The sequence below is a fragment of the Wyeomyia smithii genome, chromosome 2 (assembly GCF_029784165.1).
Source record: "Wyeomyia smithii strain HCP4-BCI-WySm-NY-G18 chromosome 2, ASM2978416v1, whole genome shotgun sequence".
In the NCBI taxonomy this organism is placed as follows: Eukaryota; Metazoa; Arthropoda; class Insecta; order Diptera; family Culicidae; genus Wyeomyia; species Wyeomyia smithii.
The window spans coordinates 107,072,489-107,096,211 of NC_073695.1; the positions used below are offsets into that span (position 1 = coordinate 107,072,489).

The window sequence follows — 23,723 nt, forward strand, 5'->3', positions numbered from 1 at the left end:
TCAGTCTTGGGTCCAGTCCTGTACAACATATTCACTTCAGATCTTCCTGATTTGCCTCCAGGATGCACAAAGTCATTGTTCTGCGATGACACAAGCATTTCCGTAAAAGGAAAAAGTCTTCGTGTCATATGCAGTCGATTGCAGAAAAGTTTAGATATTTTTTCTTCCTACTTGCAAAAGTGGAAAATCTCTCCCAATGCTTCTAAAACTCAAATGATAATTTTTCCGCATAAGCCTAGGGCTTCTTTCCTCAAGCCAAACAATAATCACGTTGTCAAGATGAATGGGGTTATTTTAAGTTGGTCCGACAAGGTTAAGTACTTGGGACTAATTTATGATAAAAAACTTATTTTCAAAGAGCACATTGAGAGTATACAAGCCAAGTGCATCAAATATACGAGATGTTTATATCCTCTCATTAACAGGAATTCTAAACTTTGTTTAAAGAACAAACTTTTGATTTACAAACAAATTTTTAGACCAGCAATGCTTTATGCTGTACCGATCTGGTCAAGTTGCTGTTCAACAAGGAAGAAAACGCTTCAAAGGATTCAGAATAAAATTCTGAAAATGATTTTGAAGCGTCCTCCTTGGTTTGGTACACTCGAATTACATAGACTTACTGGTGTTGAACCATTAGAAGCTATGTCAAATAAAATTATTAACAATTTTCGACAAAAATCGTTGCAATCCTCAATTGCTACGATAAGCTCTCTTTATAGCCAATAAGTTAGCAATTAAGTTAGTTGTAAGTTTACTTCCCCTTTTCTGACAAGTAGGTTTAAATCCCTACGAATGATAAGTCCTAATTGCGAAAGCAAACAAATCCTAACAAATAAAATTACAAATTTCTAACAGTGTTGAGAAGTCACCATTTGTGATTGGACACACATACTCATTATTTACTAATATTTATCATAAATACTTAAGCTACTAACAAAAAAAGCATCATTTAATCAGTCGTTATTTACACTAGAAGTGAACGAAAAAACATGGCCGGGTATGATCGGGTATTATGGTTTTCCAGCAATCTTTTCGATCATTCCAATCACATTTCTGATGACCTTGTATACCAATTTCACACTAATTCGATAAGATGTTGGCAGCAATCTCTCAGAATTCCATGAAACTTTTGCAACTAGATGTTGTTTCAACTAGATGTTGTTGCTTTTATTTTGACTGAATACCCCCTTAATAACATTTTCAGCGGATATCTTAAAATATTTAAAATCGCATATTAGAAAACTTCTCTGAAGACACCTATATGCTAAAACGTCGAAAAAGACTTTTGTCCGTCTCTCTTTAGTTTGGTCCCACTGTGCGGCCGTGTATATTGTTTGATACCTTCTATTACAGGTTTTTAAGTGAAATTGGGTACTTGGAACGTCCGATCTCTCAATGAACCGGCGCGGGCTGGCTTGCTTGCTCGAGAACTACAGCGGCAGGGAGTCGAAATCGCAGCGATTCAGGAGGTTCGGTGGCCAAATTCCGGAGAAAGGAAATTTCGTGCAGTAGACCCTATTGCACGCACTTCTTTCAAGTATCACATCTACTACAGTGGCGGCAAAGCAGCGGAACGGGGCGTCGGTTTCGTAGTGCTGGTAAATCAGAAAACAAGAGGTGGAGGCCCGTAGATGACCGTATATGCGTGTTGAGGATTAAGTGCAAATTCTTTAACTACAGTTTAATCAACACCTACGCACCGACAAACGACAAATCCGATGAAGTCAAAGATGAGTTCTATGACAAGCTTGAGCATATCTATGACGAGTGCCCAAAACACGACGTAAAAGTCGTCATCGGAGACGCAAACGCACAGGTTGGGAGGGAGGAATTCTTCCGTCCGGTCATTGGAAGACATAGCCTCCACTCGTCAACCAATGAAAACGGCCTGAGGCTGAAAAACTTTGCCGCGGCCAGAGGAATTGCCTTATGTAGCTCCTATTTTCCACGTTTGAATATTCGGAAACACACCTGGAGGCATCCAAATGGAGAAGCCTGCTCCCAGATCGATTACGTACTGATTGACGGTCGGCACTTTTCGGATGTTACTGATGTTAGGTCTTTTCGGGGACCAAACATTGACTCTGACCATTATCTCGTCGTTTGTAAGATCCGCGGACGGTTGTCGAACGTGCCGAAATCTCGCACAGAGAGGACGACGCGTTTCAACATTCAGCGGTTGAAAGCTGATGGCGTGGCAGCAGAATACGCCAGAGAGCTGGATCAACGGATCGCAGAACAGCAGGAGGAAGGAGTGGAAGACATAAATTGGCTGTGGAGCAGTATTCACGGCGCCATCGAAAAGACTGCGAGAGAGGTGGTAGGTACGACGCGTGGAAGACAGCCTAACGGCTGGTTCGATGCCGAGTGCCAGAGAGCGACAGATGAGAAGAACCGTGCCAGGAGCCGCATGCTCACTGCGGCTACGCGTCAGAACAGAGAGAGGTACAGGGTGGCAAGAGCTGCTGAAAATAGAACCCACCGTCGGAAGAAGCGCGAGTACGAGGAGCAGGTGCTCGCCAGCGCAGAGGATAGCTATGCTCAAAACGACGCGCGGAGATTCTATAGATTTGTCAACAGAGTCAGAAGCAGGAATTTCCCTGTGCCGGTCATGTGTAATGACAAGGACGGCAACCTGCTTACTGATAAACCGACGGTTGCAGCCAGGTGGAAGGAGCATTTTTAGGCGCTATTGAACGGTGAGGAGCCGGTTAAGCAGAGCAGGAACAGGATGACGATTATGAGTGACGAACAAGCTGTGGACCCACCAACACAGGAGGAGGTGAAAAAGGCGATTAGTGAGCTGAAAAACGGCAAGGCCGCTGGGAAGGTCGGTATCCTGGCCGAACTTCTAAAAGCGGGAAGCGAGCGGCTGTACTATGCGATCCACCAGATAATACTAAGGATCTGGGCGGATGAACAAATGCCGAACGACTGGTTGGAAGGTCTCATATGCCTTATCTATAAGAAGGGCCATCGATTGGATTGTGGCAACTATCGAGGGATAACGTTGCTCAACTCTGCATATAAAGTGCTCTCCCGTATCCTGTTCTTCAGATTGAGACCGTTAACGGAATCCTTTGTTGGCGATACCAGGCTGGTTTTCGACAAGGGCGTTCCACGACGGATCAAATCTTCATCCTGCGACAGATCCTCGATACGTTCCGGGAGTACAACTTACCGACTCACCATCTGTTTGTGGACTTCAGGGCGGCATATGACTCAGTGAAAAGAAACGAGCTGTGGCAGATCATGCTGAACACGGTTTCCCTACGAAACTAATAAAGCTGAGTCGTATGACGCTGGAGGGATCAAAATCGTGCGTGCGGATAGCTGGCGAGACATCAGCCGGGTTCGTAACTTTGGATGGACTGAAGCAGGGGGATGCGCTCTCCAACTTACTGTTTAACATCGCTCTTGAGGGTGCAGTACGAAGAGCAAACGTCGAAAGAAACGGTACGATCATCACGAAATCTCACATGCTTCTTGGTTTTGCGGACGACATCGATAACATCGGTATCAACCGTAAGGCCGTGGAGGAGGCCTTCGTACCTTTTAAGAGGGAAGCAGCGAGATTGGGGCTTGTCATTAACTCTGCCAAAACGAAGTACATGGTAGCTGGCAGAGAGCGTGGGAGTCCCACCGCTGAGGTAGAGATAGATGGGCATAGTTTTGAAGTGGTTGACGAATTCGTATATCTTGGTACGCTTGTGACATGTGACAACGATATGAGACGTGAAGTGAAACGACGAGTTGCAGCTGCGAACAGGGTTTTCTACGGACTGCGTAACCAGCTAAGGTCCCGTAGTTTGCAAACTCGCACAAAACTAGCGCTGTATAGGACGCTGATACTCCCGGTGGCCCTTTACGGACATGAAGCATGGACGCTGAAGGAAGCTGATCGACGAGTGCTCGGAGTTTTTGAGCGTAAATTTCTGCGATCGATACTTGGCGGTAAACTGGAAGATGGAGTGTGGCGCAGACGCATGAATCACGAGTTGTACCAGGTATACAAACATGCTGATATAGTGAAGGTAATACAGCGGGGCAGGCTTCAGTGGGCTGGACATGTAGCCAGGATGCCTGACGAGAGATCCGCCATAACTATCTTCAGTAGAGAACCAGGAAGAGGCCGTCGACTCCGTGGTAGACCTCGCACGCGGTGGATGTGCGCGGTGGAAGAAGATGCACGATCTGCTGGTATACGGGGAGACTGGAGAACGGCTGCCCAAGACAGAAAAAGCTGGACATCTCTAATTCGTTCGGCCCTAGACCGGTGAACGGTCCGTTAGTCAAAAATGTAAAGTAAGTAAAGTTTGTGGATGAGCGATCGATAAAAAATATAGATGAAAATTGTTTTCTTGCGGAATTAGCAGGACTGATCCAGGCCACGATGGATGGTGTACAGTGCTATGTTTAGACTCCGGGTACGTTGTCAAAACCCGTTTGAAACACGCAAGGGACTTTGACAAGTTGACTGTCTTTCCCACCTGTTCAACAACTAAAGACTCCATATACAAGACGCTAGTGAGACCGGTAGTCCGCTACGGGCACGAAACATAGCTAATGATCGAGAAGGACTTGCAAGCACTGGTCGATTTCGAACAACGTGTGCTTACGATCACCTTCGGTGAAATATGTGAGGATAGCGCAACTTTATAGCGAGCCCTTTATCCGGAAAGTTGCTGAAGGAAGGGCGAGCGAGAACGCCAGCAGCCATCAAGGTGGTAGCGAGTCTGAATCGCTTCAAGACGAAGGACCTGGGATGAAAGCCATACAAAAAACGCAAGGTTCACGGGGTGACGGAGGTTACAACAAAGAAGGGGCTGGACAGAGCTAAATTGATACTTTCGCGGCACGCCGGTCTGGAGTTTGAGCTCTCTGATAAGAAACTCTTTATCTCGCAACAGCCGCACAATGTCCAAAACGACCGGCTGTGGCCTGTACCACATGTACATCCCGCGGTTCCAGAGCACCGCGTCGGCGATGGTTTAGGGGGCCGTATGTAGGCATGGAAAGCAGCTATTGGTGTTTATCTTGAAAACGCGAAAGTCGACGCCGCGTACAATAAGACCGAGGTTCTGGAGAAGGTTCACACCTCAGCACTTCGGAACTACTACTAGAAGTATTACGTCTTTTAACAGGACGGTGCATCAGCCCACCCGGAAAATATCGTCCTAGCGGGCTGCCGGGAGAATTTATTTGATTTTTTCGATGAGAATTTGTGGCCTCCCAACTCCCTGGACCTAAACCCTTGGACTTTTATGTAAGGTTGTGCATGCTTTCCAAGCAGAGAAACATACAGTAAGCACTATGGACCAATTTTAGAAGCTCATTTCCAAGATCTGGGACGATAAAGCAGGTGCGTGCCGTGTGCAATTCTTTTGAGAAACGTCTCAACTTTGTCTTACACCACAAAGGGAGGTGGTCCCAGCTAATATGTTCTGCAGGTTCTCATTCGAGGTTGCCTCAACAAAAATTTACTTGAAAAAGAATATCTTGTAATTTCATTTTTAATGCATTTTTGATGTGTATTCGAGCGTATTGAACACCCTGTACATTGAGATAAAACTGGCTGTCGTAATTTATGATGACGTGTCCTCAAATGCAAATATTATTCGTGATTCACGTACCTGTCAAAGATAATTTTTCGGCAATGTTTTACATAAATAAGATATTTCGTCACGAAGTGGATTCTACAGATATTCGACTGTACAATGCTTAGACGCTTGAATCCGACGTTGAACACTATTCTTAAATACAAGATGGCGATTTGCGGTTAATAGCCAGATACCATCTGATATGGGTATAATGTGACACCCAGAGGCTGAAAATCTACAACAGAAGCAATTTGAAATCAAAAATGGCCTCTTCCGGTTTCTGGAAAACAGCCCAAATTAATCAAATCTATCCTGTTATGGGTATTTCTAAAATTTATGTCATGACATCTTGTCCAGAGACCGACAATCAACTTCAGACGTCATTTTAGTTTCAAGATGGTAAATTCGAATGTTTAGAATAAACCCGACATGCAGAAATCCGACTTCTACCTGTTATGAAATATAAAACGGTTGGAATAAATACAGCGTATGATGTCGAAGTAGTACCGAATATAGATAATTCTAGGTTCGAAATGTTAATCAGGAGCCGAGAATCACCTAAATACGTCACTTAGAAATCCGAAATGGCTATTTTTGGGCTGGGTGCTCTTATAATATTGATGTTGTTTTGGAAGTAAAAATTGAATTATATGACATGACGTTATGCTCGAGAAGTGAGTGCCTGAGAGGTAGTGAGACATAAAAAATGATTCCTCTTTCTGATCCCTTTAATCACATATTACGCCGAAATTTTCGTTTTATATATTTTTGTAAAACTCCTCTAACTTCGTCAAAACTCATTCAAATTTGATTGAACAAGTTTCAATATATCAAATATTCAACATGAGTTTACATAAAGTAAATTGATTTCAGGATAAAATTCATTGTGAACTGTGCAAAATTCTATAAAAGCTCAAAAACATTATTTTCTACAATGACTCTTGTTATAACACTGAAAATTAACCAGAAAAATTATTAAACCTTGAATTCCAGAAATAGTTATTGCCCTAATCAACAAATGACTCCCAGTACAGCGATGTTCTTATACTTGTGCGTTGTTTTTACCACTCTTCCTTTCTTTAGTAGTATTTCACACAATTGAAATTCCTTTTTTGCTCTCCTAGGTAAGGTATTCTCTATTATTCAGAGGAAAGTTGCTTCTTTATCTCAATTGAAAAATATTCTATCAATAGCGTCTTCAAATGTTATTAGATTTACTGTGTTACAGAGAACAAAACAAATTCTCTTAATATTATAAAAAGCTTGAATTTCTTTCTTTCCATTGTTCACTTGAAGTGGAAAACAAATTTCACCATTTCGTAAAACTGTTACGAAGTCCTCTATTTTAAAAGCCTTACTTAGATGATAGAATATGTACCACCGACTCGTGTATCAACTAGTTCCAACTTCTAACAGTAGTTGTTTTTGCAAACGACCCAATTCATGAGGCAAACTGTGTCCCTCTCTCTCACACACACGGCGCATCTCTAATACTCTGACAGTGTTTCCTGGTTGGGAAAACATGTCGGCATCAGCATAATTAGGCTGATAGTTTTGGTCACAATTTAATCCGCTTATTTAGTTTCACGTGGTGGGAGCACTTACTGCGTTCGACTGGCTGGACTAAATGTCCACTCTGTTAGTTAGTTGCGTCCGACGATAGAGCACAGGGTCGTATGTTGGAGTGCAGCAAACAGATGTTTAAAAAATTTAATTTTTATAAAATTTAATTAAACATGTACTTGTTTAGAAAACAGTTATTCTACATTTGAGCAAAAAAAAAAAATTAGGGATGACCAATAAAAAGGGTACAGTGAATTCCTCCATGATGGTTTGGTTTTGCTGTGAAGCTGAAAAGCAATAAAATTTATTGCAGGCACTGTCAGAAAGTCACCGCTAGTTAATAATTTCTCCACAATCCTGCTGAATAATGCCGGTTAAAAACTTAAGTGACACTGAAGTTAAACACAGTACCTACCACAATGCTCAAATTTATTAATTGAAAAGCAGTCAGCCAGGATATGTAGCGTAAATTAGCGTATCACGGAAGTTCAATCTGAATCGTTGTTGGAGTTTATTCTAAAATTATTGGTTGGTGGTTTTAATGAAAATTTTGTACTCTATCTAATCACTGGCGAATGAGCTAGTGATTTTTCCATTATCTTTGTACGTGACTTTTCAAAGTGAAAATCAGCTCGATCACCGGAACCGATTTCCGATAGCCTCGGTAATCAATGAAAAGGCAAATTTCAATTTTAAGGGCGCTATCAGATCCCGGAGGGATCTCCGTACGTCCTTTCGTTGTTTCAATTTCAAGATGCCACGCGGAAATGGCCCCGAAGCGAAACCAGATGGCTGTGTACTTCGGAAGAGAGAAAGCAAACAATGATGAAAGAAAAACCGGACGGCAATCACGCGCATCATTAAAATTCAAATTAGACAACAATCTACCCTGCCACCAGGAGCTGCGAGACACGGTGGTGGCCGCGAGCACAATGTGGAACGGAACGCTGTTGTCGAGTGTTTGCGTTTTGACGGTGCGGTTGCTTCTCTTTATTCGCTCATTATCTAAACAACACCAGCTACGTGTCCGGGCGGGGCGAGCCACCCACCGGGTGTGCCATGATGGCCATTCTGTGGCTGCCGGAAATGACATTGCCAACATTGTGCGTGCCCACGAGCGAAGGGAAGCTCATCGCTACCCGATATTGTTGGATATTTATGGAGATAAAATTGATGGTCCTAGGGGTGCAAAAAAAGAAAATAATAATCAAGTATTATAGATTCATAAATCACAAATTGTTTTACGGAGGGCAGCTACATACTAATTACAGATTCGGTTCGGAATCAGATGCTTTTTATTCTTTGATGGAGACAGCTGATAATAAAAAAAAAGTATTCCACCGGGTAGATTGCATTATTGAGTAATTTCATGCGATATCAAGATTTTACATGTAATTTGTTATATTCGAATTGGTTTAAAATAGAATTTAGATTAAATGAATCATTTCATGATTTTGGTCATAATTAAAGGTCACGACTGCTTTTTCTGAAGCAACGACATGAAAAGTTTTAAATTGTTTTGCTTCTGCTATGAAACAAAAACAGCATCTTTTTATTCTTCTAGAATTCCTGTAAATAGCTGACGCGGCCAACTTCGTTCCACTCATTTTTTCTCGAATAATTCTCGAGATATGCAGAAATTTAAGTTTTGTTTGTATCTTCCAGAGGAGAGTAGTATAATGAACCATCATAGAAACCTATCAAATTTGGCTTCGTTTGCTTGATTAGTTTTGAATTTTGAATCTTCAATCCGGCGCACCATTTTATCAACATATTATATTTGTTGTTTATGTTGTTTGTAGTGTGTGTGATATAATTTTTGGCTTATTGTCTCTCGGCGACCGAAAAGCCCAAAACTCGTAAAGAACTGAATTTTTTCACCAAATTGTAGGGGAAAGAGGGACAGTTTCGGACGGGGGCAGTTTCGGACAGAGCTTAAAAAAAAAGGTGCAATTTTCAACCAAACAAAAAATATAAGTAAGTTGGCAGCCCTTCCAGCTACCATATAGTTTGACAGCTCTTGGTTGGTTATTACTTACGAAAACATTTCATTACGTGTCGTGTCATTTTTCATACATGTTTTCAACCGTTTGAGCTTGAAGTTTGGGCTTTCTTTTATTTCTTCGTGAGAGATTTAGAAATTCAAGTACACCACCTTAGTTCGTAACAAATATGTAATGAAGAGACGTGATAACAACGGGAAAACAAAGTTCTTATTTATTAGATTAAATCAAGATTTGTCTTCGGATGGTGGTGGGGCACATTCGGACATCGTTCATGGGGCACATTCGGACACTTACCAAATTTGTATTTTATTGTTGTTTATTAACAAAAATCGATTTAGACTGATTCTCAGTCCTGAAAATGGTTCGGAACTACAAAAGGAAAACCGATAGAGCAAGCATCAACGTAGATGAGCTGGGAAGAGTTCCTAACGGAACAATGTCTTTGAGATACGCTTCTGATACCTGCGGAATTAAAAAAAGTACCTTGGTCTGTCGTCTAAAAAATCAAAGAAACTTACTTTACTTTTACGGCGACAGACCGATTATCGATCCAATGCCGAATCCAGAATCATGGTTCATGCGTCTGCGCCAAACACGCAGAAACGCAGAACCCTACGCCCAAAAACACCAAGAGCTCGCTGATCGGCTTCTTTCAACGTCCATGCTTCATGGCCGTAGAGGGCCACGGGAAGAATTAGTGTTTTGTAGAGCGCAAGTTCAGTACGGGTTTGTAGACAACGGGACCACAGCTGGTTACGCAATCCGTAGAAGGCCCTGTTGGCAGCTGCTATCCACCTTTTTATCTCACGGCTAACCTCGTTGTCACATGTCACTAGTGTTCCCAGGTAAATAAATTCGTCGACTACTTCAAAAGTTTCCCCATCTGACACCACCTCAGCACCAACATCCGTCGGACTACCACGCTCTCTACCAGCCACCATGTATGTCGTTTTGGCAGAGTTAATGATGAGCCCTACTCTCGCAGCTTCCCTCTTGAGAGGTCCGAAAGCCTCTTCCACAGCTCTACGGTTGATACCAATGATGTCGATATCGTCCGCAAAACCGAGAAGCATGTGAGACTTCGTAATGATGGTGCCGTTTCTTTGCACGCCAGCCCTCCGTATGGCACCCTTCAATGCGATGTTGAACAATAAGTTTGACAACCCGTCTCCCTGCTTCAAACCATCTAACGTCACAAAGGAGTCCGATATCTCACCAGCTATCCTGATGCATGAGCCTTCAAGGGTGGCACATATCACCCTAACTAGTTTTGTTGGGAAACCATGTTCGACCATAATTCGCCATAACTCATTTCTCTTTACTGTATCGTACGCTGCCTTGAAGTCAACGAACAGATGGTGCGTCTGCAAATTGAATTCTAGAAATTTACCGAGAATCTGTCGCAGGGTGAGCATTTGGTTCGTAGTAGAGATCGGAAATGAAACCCTCCAGTTTGAGGGTAATTCTTCATCGGACCACACTCTCAGCATGTTTCGGTGTAAAGCACGCTACACCTGTTCGCTCCCGGCTTTGAATATATCGGCTGGAATGCCGTCCTTACCAGCTGCCTTGCAGTTCTTTAGTCCTTTCACTGCTTTCTTCACCTCGTCCTAGATGGTGGGTCCACAGCTCTGCCATTCTGCTCCTTTCGACTACGCTGTTTTCTTCATCATTCAATAGCACACTAAAATGTTCTTTCCAACACCTGGCAACGTCCGTTCTATCGGTAATCAGGTTCCCCTTTCTGGGCTTCAAATGGTGAGTTGACAACCTGGAAGGAGCGACCGACTTAGCTCCGGTCCTCACAAGTTCTTATCTCACGCCTCCACGAGTCACATGATCACAATAGACTGCCAGCTGAAACATTGACACAGCTGGTTGGCGTAGCCTGGGTAATGTTGTCAATCCGACAATAGCTGAGTGAAAAGGTGCGACGCGATCACTGGCGCGCTAACCACATTCCGGCGGTGGAGGAAATGCTTCGCCAACCTGAGCGTCTGTTCACCAAGATGGTGCGGCTCAAAACAGCGTCTATTCTCCATGTTAGGGGCGGCTGATCGACGTCCTGGTGTCAACGTGGGACTCTAAACAGTGATGACACGTTGGTCCTTCGGCGAGACAAGGGGTTGGTGCAGGCCTTACAAGCCAGCCGTGAAAATCATCAACGTCAACCGACTAACGATTGGAAACTCGGATCATGGATTTGCAAGTTCTTTATTTTTTTTGGGAAGTACCCGCATTCTTTCCAACTTATTGAGGGTCCGCAAGTTCGACATTGTAGCGCTGCAGAAGGTATGCTGGAAGGAAGTATCGGCACATACGTATAAAGATGGTTATACCATCTACCATAGCTGCGACAACACACGAGCTGGGCACAGCTTTTAGTGTGATGGGTGAAATGCAGAAGCGCGTGATTGGGTGGAGGCCAATCGACAACAGAATGTGCAAGTTGAGGATTAGAGGCCGTTTCTTCAATGTGAGCAAATTAACATGCACAGCCCTCAACTAGGAAGTAACGGTGACGATAAGGACGCCTTTTATGCGCAGCTGGAGCGTGCATACGATAGCTGCCCAAAACATGACGTCAAAATTGTTATCGGAGATCTTAACGCTTAGGTAGGCCAGGAAGAGGAATTTAAACCGGTTATTGGGAAGTTCAGCGCTCACCGGCTAACGAACGAATCCCATATCGGTACACCTGCAGATTAGCACAACAGACCGAATCACAAACCGATCACGTTTTAATTGATGGAAAGCGCTTCTCGGATATTATCGACGCCCGAACCTACCGTGGCGCAAAAGTCGATTCTGAACACTATCTTCTGATGGTCAAATTGCGCCAAAGACTTTCGATTGTCAACAACATACGCTACCGTCACCACGGTATAACCTGGAACAACTCAAGTTCCCCAAATTTGTTACTGATTACGTGCAAAACCTTGAGGCAGCACTACCGGAAGAGGGTGAACTCATCGAAGCCCCTCTAGAGGACTGCTGGAGTTATGTAAAAGCAGCCATTAACAGCGCAGCGGAAGGTGTTATAAGGTTCGTCGAGAGGAATCGCCGCAACGGCTGGTTCGACGAGGAGTGTAAGACGATTCTTTACGAGAAGAATGCAGCGCGGGCATTGATGCTGCAGCAATGGACTCGTCAAAACTTGATGCAATAAAACTGAAGCGAAGACAGCAGACCCACCTAATCCGGGAAAAGGAACGCCACCTGAAAGATATGGAGTATGAGGATGTCGAGCAGCTGTATCGTTCTTAACAAACACGTAAGTTCTACAAAAAACTGCACGCATCCCGCGTCGGCTTTGTGCCGCGAGCTGAAATGTGTCGGGATAAGGATGGAGGAATCTTGACGGATGAACGTGAGGTGATTAACAGGTGGAAGTCGCACTACAATGAACACCTGAATGGCGCAGAGCCAGATGACCATGACGGCAGGATGAACGACTTCGTCAGCACAGCGGATGAAGGAGACATTCCAACCCCTACGATAGGTGAAGTTAAGGATGCCGTCAAGCAGCTCAAGAACAACAAATCAGCTGGAAAAATGGCATCACAGCGGAGTTGATTATACTGGGCTCCGATAGGTTGGCTTCCTATAGGTCAGCACTAGCTGATAGTCAGGATCTGGGATACAGAACAGCTACCAGAGGAGTGGAAGGAGGGAGTAATATGCCCAATATACAAGAAGAGTGACAAGTTGGAATGTGAGAACTTTCGCCGTCTGTCGTCGCTAGTAGGGAGGTTTGTTGGAAATCATCAAGTCAGTTTTGTGGGTGGGCGATCGACAACGGACCAAATCTTGACGCTGCGGCAGATCCTCCAAAAGTGTCCCGAATACCAAGTCCCTACGCACCACCTATTCATCGATTTCTAGGCCGCCTACGATACTATCGACCGTGTAAAGCTATGGAAAATCATGGACCTGCGTTACCAAGCCTGTTTGAAACACGCGAGGGTCTTTTTTCATGCCTCCAGCGACGGTCTTTCTTGCCTCCTGTTCAACATTGCGCTTGAAGGTGTGATGAAATGTGCGGCCTTTAACATGCGGGGCACGATCTTCAATAAATCCAGCCAGCTCATCTGCTTCGCTGACGATGTGAACCTTGTCAGAAGGACGTTACAGGTGGTTGCTGAACAGTACACCAAACTGAAACGTGAAGCAGAAAAGGTTGGATTGAAAGTGAATTCGTCAAAGACTAAGTATCTGCTAGCAGAAGCAACCGAGCGCCATAGGGCTCGCATAGGCAGTAGCGTCATTATAGACGGAGACGAGTTCGAGGTGGTTGACGAATTTGTATACCTCGGGTCTTTGGTAACGTCAGACAACAACTGAAGCAAAGAAATCCGGAGACGTATTGTAGCTGGAAGTCGTGCCTACTACGGACTCCACAAGACTTTGAGGTCTGGTAAACTTCGCCCCCGTACCAAATGCACCATGTACAAGACGCTTGTAAGACCAGTAGTCCTCTACGGGCACGAGACATGGATAATGCTCGAGGAGGACTTGCAAGCACTGGCCGTTTTCGAGTGACGTGTGCTTAGGAGGATGGCGTATGGAGGCGAAGGTTGAACCACGAGTTGGCGCAACTCTACGGCGAACCCAGTATCCAGAAAATCGCGGAAGCTTGAAGGGTACAATGGGCGGGATATGTTGTAAGAATGCCGGACAACAATACCGTAAAAATAGTGTTCGTCTCCAATCCGGCCGGTACAAAACGTAGAGGTGCACAACGAGCTAGGTGGTTAAACCAACTGGAGCAAGATCTTGGAAGTGTGGGATTCTCAAGAAACTGGAGACAAGCTGCTATGGACCGAGTACTTTGGCGTAACATTCTGACGCAGGTGAAATCCTGTGGGATGTTTTAGCAGGAAACTTATAGGTTCCCCTCCCTATCGTTGCACATGACAGAGGCTGCTGATACGTTCCGGTTTCTGATTCCATTAATCTTCTGTTGTTTCTTCTGGCAATGGAGTTTTTTTTTCAGTGGCTCTAGCTTCCTGGTATCTTCCTACGTTCTGGCGAGTCACAGCCGTAGCCAACATGTGAACTCTGGCGTGGTTCTGTTCATCCGTCGCTCGCTGGCACTCAGCGTCAAACCACTCATTGGACGTGGCTCTCGCAGATGTATCCAACACTTCTCCCGCTGTTGTGCTGATTGTACTGTGAATATGCCTTCACTATTCATTCAGGCTACCTCCAACTTGATCCTCGAACCGCTCATGAATCTTTGGCAGGTACTCTGTAGCTACTTCTCCAGTTGATAGCCGCTAGATGTTCAACCGTATCCTCCTTGTCGTCCAGGATTTTAACACGTTGGACACCCGGGCGCGTATCTTGGATACCACGAGATAATGATCCGAGTCAACGTTTGGTCCTCTAAACAACCTCACGTCTGTAACGTCTGTAACGGTTGCTACTCGTATATGTCGTTATAAAATATTTTTTTTTTTATTGCCGATTTGTTTTTGCTATATAAACGCAGCATAGTAGAGAAACACGATGTATGAAGCGTATTTTTATGGTAATCAAAGAAGAGAAATGAGAGAAACTAAGTGAGATGGTAATATGGCATAGTATGATGTAATCAGATTTTATCATAGAATGTGATTGATTTGGTTTATTACTTCGTCAATCTCCTGAGCTCTTTCGAATAGTCTTGCTTTTAACTTTATCGATGTGGAGATATTTTCGCTATATCTATCATACAACACATCTGGTGTTTTCCATACTGAGCATATACCTACTTATTTATTTCTTGTAATCGAAACTGATTTGGTGCGAATACTATTTCTGGGGTCTAAAATCAGCAATTCATAACATGACATAAACATCAATTGGTTGGCATGAAACATTACATCATTATAGATTGCGTTTCAGCAGATTTAACACACACAAAATCGGTAGTCGTATGACAACATAAACAGACGAAGTTCAAGCGACCAACAGTCTCATAAATTTCAAAATCAACATTATTAAAAGATTACCTCGGAAGATTTATGAGGTTATTTCATTTATTTATGAACATTAAACCTTCCCCAGATTGGAAAGGCTTCTTCCATGGTATCGAACCGAGATTCTTTACGAGACCGTTGCTGCCGTCGTCGTCGCCAGTACCACCACGGCTACAGCTTGTTGCTTTCTTCCTGTCGATCGGCTCACGATGAGCGTCGTGGATCTAACCAAGGATATCCCAAGGAAACGAAATTGGCACAATCGAATCGCTATTGTTTCATAAATAATTGATTACTTATCTTTCCGATTTTCGCCAGTTCGCACTCAAATAAAAGCTACTCAGCGCGCCCTCGGACACCTTACTTTCCCCCGCCTCTCACTTTGTCGTGATTTCATTCGCTTTTCCTTTCTTCCTCTTTTTGGTTGCAATGTTGATGATTCGTGTTGTAATTTGTTTGTTTATTTGCGGAAGTTATATCCCCGCGCGCGCTCAGCAACCAAATAGCCAAGTAACGGGAGGGAACAAGCGAACTCGGTGGCTCCAAGCCGAAGCGAATTCCCAGCTGGATTCACTATAGCCGTGTGTTCGACGGAGTAGAGGGGACAGTCGAAAATATTTGATGGAGAATGAAAATAAATAAAAAACGTAGCGTAAATAATGGAAAACGATTTTGTGCGTTCATTAGATTTATCCGATGAAAAATACACCGGGCCGCAAGTTTTCGACAGCCGCCCGTCGGCGGAATAAAGGAAAGCGGGCGTAAAAATTACCGGGAAAATAAATCACTTTAATGAAATTGAATTAAATTGAGTGCACTCACAGCGTTTTCAACGACCGCTATTCGCCGCTTTTTGTTACTGGGTGCTCGTGTGTATGTATGAAGCTACTGGAAGAAAGGCCACTGGCTCTGGGATCAAGTGGAATGTTAACCTGCGAAATGACTTCTCTTTTTTCATTTGTGTTTTTTTCTCTTCTGCAGCTCATGGTTTTACTGTGGGAACCATCCGATTGGTTGATTATCCCTAGAAATATGAAACTGCTAAGGTGACGGTTTCTAAATTTGTTTTTGGAACTTCATCAAAAGTTTTAGAGTTTCTTCTAATGATGATTAATTTACAGAGAACCGTCAGTTTGTTTTCGTGAGAAGGGGGTGGGAGCTTCCAATCAGAACAAATATCGTTGGTGGTTATATTCTAACAAATTAAAAGAAATCAACAATATAGACCGAAGTTATATTATAATATCTCCCATTTGATGAAAAATTAAACATTGTGGAACTTTAGCTTAATCACACATTACTCAAACTGACCTGTCACGCTAATTGGCAGCTAGAGCGTAGATCAGTACTTTTACTATGCTGGTTTAAACATGGTCCTTTTTAATTGTGAAATTTCAAACCTTCACATATTTTAGAATTACTTTTATAATATCCAACCGTTTACTACTGCGATTATCATTTTAAAAGAAACAAGCACCTAACCAACTTGTTGGAATATTTATTGACAAAACAATTCCTCAATAGGAGGATCGTTCAAAAAATTTATTTTTATTCACCGAAACTAGAATATTTTTAATAGAAGAAAAGAATATTTTTAAATTGAAAATGTGACAGAGGTTTGGTTCACTTCAAGTCGCAACATTATAACGAGAGCTATTTATACATATAAACGCAAAGTATTTCATTGAAATAATGTAAATTATATGTTAACAAGAATGGGCGTGGAATTTGGGTACAAGCCAAGCGTTAAGTAAATTTGTACTTTTTACGATGCATTCTAACCTGTCTCGACTTGGTTGATAAAAATAGTTCAAATATTTTATGGTGTAATTTCAATTTAGAAACCGTGTACATGTAGAATTAGTAGAATATAACTTTATAACAAATATCACAAGCTACAATTGGCTTATTTTGGACTCACCTATCGTAGTAGTAATCCCTGAAATAGAGAAAAAAGAGAATATAAAGTACGTCATATCACGGTTTTCAGCAGCATTTTTCACGTACCAATCGTTTCCGGTTTTTGATTTGTTCTGTCGTTTCCTGCCAGTTTGATGTGGCTTCGGTTCGGCGACCATGTTGACGTCTGAAATTTGACGGACATAAAAAGAGAGGAATTAAATTCTATGCCAACTCGGAATGTTCTTTGTTCCCGAAATAACCCAAATTATAGTGACAATAAAGCGAAGGATAAGTATGCGATCGGGATGACAGCAGCATCGCTAGTCGCGTCGTCATGTCCGACAGTGACGGCATTGGCGACCTTTTATTGCATCCTCCTATTGCTGTTTCCCAGGGGAGGCCGCGGTAACATTCAATGCGCACTGGTAGCTGCACGTTTTATCTCATCTCCTTCGATGTGAACAGCTTTTGTGTCTGAGCTCAGGACAACTAATTAAAATTAATGCACTTGTCTACTGCACGAATCATGTGAGTAATTTTTTAATGAACCTTTCAGTCACAGAACGACTTCCTTACGGTATACCGAGAGGACGAAAGATCAAGCAAGCCATACCGGGTTTCCCCGATGGGTATAAAATGCCTGCAGAAGACGCCAGCATATTTACGAGTTTCCTCGGATACAATGAAGCAGTAAAGCGGTTTCCTGTTGTTTTTTTTTCTCTCGAATTTGTGGTGAATTGAGTGTTGTGCAAAGTGGTCGCTATTCGAAATTTATATGAAAATTGTGAAACCACTGAAACGCACCCAATTGAACAACGTGTTTGCAAAAACGGGAAAACACTGTTTCACGCTATGTTCGTTACTGGCGTCAACAACATGGATATCAAAATAAGAATGACAGAATAGTACCAAGTTTAATTTCGAAAATAAAATTTGAATTGACGATTTTAAAATGGAATTGGTTAACAAAACATGCGTCTGTTTTTGGATTTATCACAATTTTCTGCATATCTGTTGATTCTAGAGATGCTGGTTTTTAGCGTACTGCATAAAATTCGACTGCGCTTTCCCTGGCAGTGAATTATCCTAAGCGTTTTTCCTAATCTCCCGTAGAAAATCGCATTAGGACAGTCACCGGTAGTAGCAGTGATCCGCAACTCATGTTGAGTTCGTTCGTTTCTGTTTTTCTTTTTTTAATATCTGCTTTCTAGCTGTCAAGACACATTACATAAGGAATGCCGCATGGTGTCGGTACCTACCTCTCGTTAGACAGAAAGTGCTGCAAGCGGTCGTCACACACTACGGAGTGGGCTAATTTTTCATCCCGACGGGACAATTGCAGCAGACTGACGGCATGTGTCAGCGACACTACTGGCGAAGTAAATACGGGCAGCTGAATATAAGTATGAATCAGCGAAATTGGATAATTAGAGCTTAGCACGTGCCAATTTATGGGTGAATGCGGGTGAATCATGATTTTCGGAGGTTGAATTATTTTTCACGAAATTAATGATTTTTTTGTATATTTTTTTTTTCAACGAAAGATGTTGTTTAGGAAAGAAACTACACCACTATTGTGATGCTTTTTCATATTTTAATATTAACCAACAGGTAACGCGGCTCAAATTTCGCAGTTTGTTCCTAATTGATCATGCGTCTCCATCGTAGTAAGGTTTTAAAGCTTTGAAATTATTTATTAAGCTGTTTAGAGTCTGGAAAATAAATTACGATTTTTCAATTACAAATTTTCGCTTGTCAATATGATAATAATACCAGTTGGATCAAATCATCATTAGTATGTTTAAATGTAAAATGTAAAAAGCGTATGTAAAAGAAAGTAACATATCAGTTTACTTGAGCGGTAATGTAGTATGCCTCTACGTGGTGCCACCTCTGGATAACGCTACAATGTAGTGGCTAAATGACTACACTGCTGCATCTCGCTGCACACTGCAGCAACACCACGAGATGTGCCGCAAGTCGACATGTGCAGGGACCAGGACGGCAACTTTCGCACGAACAAGTGTGAGGTGATTGAAAGGTGGAAGCAGTACTACGATGAGCTTTAAGGTGCTCCAGATGTATCAGAGGACGACGATGGAGTGGTAGTAGATCGCGGTGTACGCGCAGATGACGACAGAATTCCAGACCACCAGGAGGTTTGAGAGGAGATAGGCCGGCTGTAAAACAATAAAGCCGCTGGAGCTGACCAACTCCCCAGCGAGCTGTTAAAACACGTGGTGAATCACTGGCTAAGGCGCTACACTGGGTTATTGCCAAGATTTGGATTGGAAGGAGGAGGTAGTACCGGAGGAGTGTATGTATGGTTGGTACAGTGTGCCCCATACACAGGAAAGGTGACATGTTGGGTTGCTGCAACTACCGTGCAATCACGCTGCTGAACGCTGCCTACAAGGTACTCTCTCAAATTCCGTGCCGTCGACTATCACCGTTTGCGAGGGAATTTGTGGGGCAATACCAAGCAGAATTTCTGAGTGTACTCGCCATTACGGACCAATTATTCGCGGTACGGTAGGTCCTACAGAAGTGCCGTGAATATAACGTGCCCGCACATCATTTGTTTATCGATTTTAAATCGGCATACAAGCTATGGCAGATTATGCTTGATTACGGTTTTCCGTATCAACTGACACGGTTGGTCAAGTCGATGATGGATCGGGTGATGTGAGTAGTTCGAGTTTTGGAGACACTCTCGAGTCCCTTCGAATCCCGAAGAGGGTTACGGCAAGGTGATGGATTAGGTGATACGTGATACGTGATACGTAGGGCTGGTATCGACACGGGTGGCATGATATTTAGAAGGTCTGTTCCCCGCTTCACCGATGACAGCGATGATATTGCAGCACGAACCTTTAAGAAGATGACGGAGACGTACATCAGACTGGAGGCATAAGCCGGACGAATTGGACTAGCCATGAACGCATCGGAAACAAAGTACATACATACTTACTTAAATGGCCGTACGTCCTAAGACATGGCCTGCACAACATAATTCCGCCAACTAAATCGGTCCATGGCTGCCCACCTCCAATCCCGCGGGCACGTACTTGCCCGTACTTGCCAGATCATGCTCCACCTGGTCTAATCATCTAGCTCTTTGTGCTCCTCTTTGTCTCGTACCAAGCGGACTCGAGGTGAGAACCAATTTTGCAGAGTAATTGTCCGTTGTTCTCGCCACGTGCCCTGCCTAACGTATCAGTCTAGATTTGGCCACTCTCTGGTTGCTGGGATCACCCTAGCGCGAGCTCATGGTTCATTCTCTGTCTCCATACTTCGTTCTTTTGAACACCGCCAAAGATGGTTCTTAGCACCCGTCGTTCGAAAACTCCGAGCGCTCGCAGGTTCTCTTCAAGCATTGTCCACGTCTCATGCCGTAATTTTTTGTGGAACCCATAGTAGGCACGACTCCCGCTGATGATTCGCATTCTAATCTCACGGCTGGTATCGTTGTTCTCAGTTACCATTGAGCCAAAGTACACGAACTCGTCAACTCAATGTTAACACTACCGAACTATACCAAACAGTTATATGCTTTTAAAAGCCACAGTACAAAGTGTAACGTGCGTGGGAGGGTAGCAACAGACTTCGCTTATGCGCCAGGCAGGGAAAACTGCCGCGAAGCCGCAATGGTTAAAAGCCCGGTGAGACTCTAGGGTTGTTTATCCCGAACGGCACTCATCTGACTAACGTTAGTTGGTTAGACCTACTGAAAGTTACTCCATTCTAAGGAACGCGCACCGAAATCAAATAAAAGCTTATACATGATAATTTCCCATTTTTAATCAACGCTCCATTGACCTATACGCCTAAAGTTCTACTTTTGGTGGTTTTCTTGGACCTGAACTTTTTCGTGTTTTTCTCACCTCGGTCTTCGTTTCGACGTGGGGTGATGCTGGTTCATCCACGCTAGCGGGATTCGGGTGAACGATGTTGGCGATGCGCGTAGGTACAGCCGTGGGTGGTCGATGAAGCCACTTGATGCGGTCGGGGGGCGCACAGATGCGACAATCTATATCTGGCTGCGGGCGGGAGGCTGGCAGTACCCGTAGTATAGCTTCCCACGACACTGGTCGTCACGTAGGTTGATTTTTTGTTACTGAACAGCCCGGGTTTGACAATTTTGCTTTATTCCGTCTCCAAGATCTTGTCAACTACACGTCACCCGGTAGTTCTTCCGATCTAACCAGATTGCGAGGTTAGGAACACGAATTGCACGTGAAGGGAGCGGGCGGCTGCCGTGATTTTGTAAGTCAACGAACCAATTAGCTCTAATATACTTCAGATTCTATCTTTTACAATTTAATTTACCTGGACTATTCGAGATCTTTTCCCCGTTAACAAGTTCTTCACGCTTTTCGATTTTTTTTCTCTTCTTCTCTAACTGCTTCTACAAAAAATATTTTAAATAATTACTTCTAATCTTCATAACTCCAGCTTACTTTTTTGTGATGTTTTTCAGTACTCTCAATCTTCTATGTTACATTAATTTTTCTGGTACTCTGTCCGTTTTACAGGATCGGACTGTGAACCGTTTTAACGTGCGACTCAAACGGAAATGTCTCACAATAAGCTTTTATTTTTTTTTCTACATAGCTTTTTAGCTTTTATCCACGCAACTCGTGTCCGTTGTTGATTGGTCGAGAACATTTCATGCGTTGCTGAATAAAATCTTTTATTGAGCGACTGCGTTTTGTCACCCTAGAGAGCTTAAGGGGTATTAACCATTTACTCCGACAATTTGAATTTAAAAATAACCGTTTGTATCGACTTAATTTTTTTGGGTCTTTCCTGCCATATTCTTAAGCATAGAGGTATTTTTGTAACCCCGTTACAAAAGAACAATTAGAACTGTAAGACAATGTTATAAAAATGTGAAACAATATAGTTTTCCCTGATGAAGATACTAACCGGTGTCGAAACGTTGGGCAAAATTAAATAATTGGTTCTAGAATTAAAGACCGCTGAGACGAAATATCTTGACATCAATAATACGGTCGATTTCCGGTTTACAGTAGACGAATTTATCTTCAGTCCAATTTTCTTTGCTTCACATTTTAGTCTGCCACCTCCTCAAATGTTCTGCCGACAGTGTCCAACCGGCCTGGTATCTTCCCTCGACTCTGTTGGTTAGTGGTGACAGCCGCTGGAAAATAATTTGGGATATCACTTTGTAGGCGGCATTCAGGATAGTGATCGCTCGGTAGTTTTCACAATCTAGCTTGTCGCCTCTCTTGTAGATGTGGCAACCCCATTCTTCTACTCCTCCGGTAGGCATTCCTTTTCCCAAATCTTAGCAATCAGTCGTTGCAGACAACTTGCCCGGGCCCATCTTGAGAAGCTCCGCTCCGATACCGTCCTTTCCAGCTGCCTTGTTGTTTTTAAGCCTTTGGATAGCACCATTAGCTTCGCTTATCGATGGGGGTGGCACATCTCCGTTGCTTGCTGCACCGACAGAGTCTCCTGCGTCGCTGTTCTGGTCTCCTGCCTGTACGCCATTCAGATGTTCATCGAAGTGCTGTCTCCGCCTTTTGATCACCTCACGATCATTCGTTAAGATATTCCCCTCCTTATCCCTGCACATTTCGGCTCGCGGAACAAAGCCTTTGCGGGATGCGTTGAATCTCTGATAGAACTTTCGTGTTTCATGAAAGCGGTAGACTAGTTTGTGTACCTGGGCTCACTGGGGACTGCTGACTACGACACCAGAAGAGAAATAAGTCGACGCCTTATTGCAGGAAATCGTGCTAACTGTGGACTCCGGAAGACGCTCCGCTCGAATCAAATGCGCCGCCGCACGAAGTTACCATCTACGTAAAATTGATCGGGCCGGTAGTTCTCTACAGCCACGTAACCTGGACCATGCTCGTGGAGAACCAACGTGCCCTTGAGGTTTTCGAACGGAAGGTGTTGTGTACCATCTGTGGTAGAGTGCAGATGAAAGATGGATTATGGCGGAGGTGGATGAATCACGAGTTGCATTAGCTGCTGGGAGAACCACTGATGTCGTTAACCCGGTGAAAATGGTTCTTGATAACGACCCGACTAGAACGAGGCGACGGGGCGCGCAGCGAGCAAGGTGGGTCGATCAAGTGGAAGCTGACCTGCGGGGCCTCCGCAGACGACATGGCTGGTGAGCTGCTGCCATGGTCCGAATTAAATGGAGACGGCTTCTCGAACAGCAAGGAACACTTCGAACTGGTAAGGTAAGTACCACGAGATGTAGGTATTACAGCCCTGACGGATGGAATAAGATAGATATTCATGAACGCTCAATCGGTGAAGACCACTGTAGCGAACACGAACACGAGCAAGGATAAACGATTGGAAAATTGGCACTTGGAAATTTCAAATCGTTCTAGAACATGTAGTTTTGAGGGAGCAGTATTTATTTTTGACGGTAAATTTACTCACTCACCTAAATACAGCCCTTCTTATGATATGTTGAAAATACTTGAAAAAATTCTGTGGAGTTTTGATTCGAATGGCCAGGAATCTAGCATACCGAACTTCTTTAAGCGTAAATACGTTAGCCGCTGAGTAGCTAGCTTTGCTCACAGATGAAATGAACTTTCTTACGCGGGGGAGTTTGTCCCGGATGAGCCGCTTATCGAGCGATAGTGCCGAGATGAAATTTCATCAACGCGCGTAACGATTTCCAGAAACGT

The 23,723-nt window shown here is 43.5% G+C and overlaps 1 protein-coding gene across 3 annotated transcripts in view; it reads right to left on the minus strand.

The window, feature by feature from the left end:
* The window catches only part of LOC129722064 (uncharacterized), a 217,907-nt gene that overhangs the window by 45,556 nt on the left and 148,628 nt on the right, over window positions 1–23,723 (minus strand). For all 3 annotated transcript variants that reach the window (XM_055675287.1, XM_055675286.1, XM_055675288.1), the window contains 2 exons: window positions 17,143–17,221; window positions 17,057–17,074 (listed from right to left, as the gene is read on the minus strand). In XM_055675287.1, coding sequence (XP_055531262.1) covers window positions 17,057–17,074; window positions 17,143–17,221 — 97 coding nt within the window. The remainder of the gene's footprint in view (window positions 1–17,056; window positions 17,075–17,142; window positions 17,222–23,723) is intronic.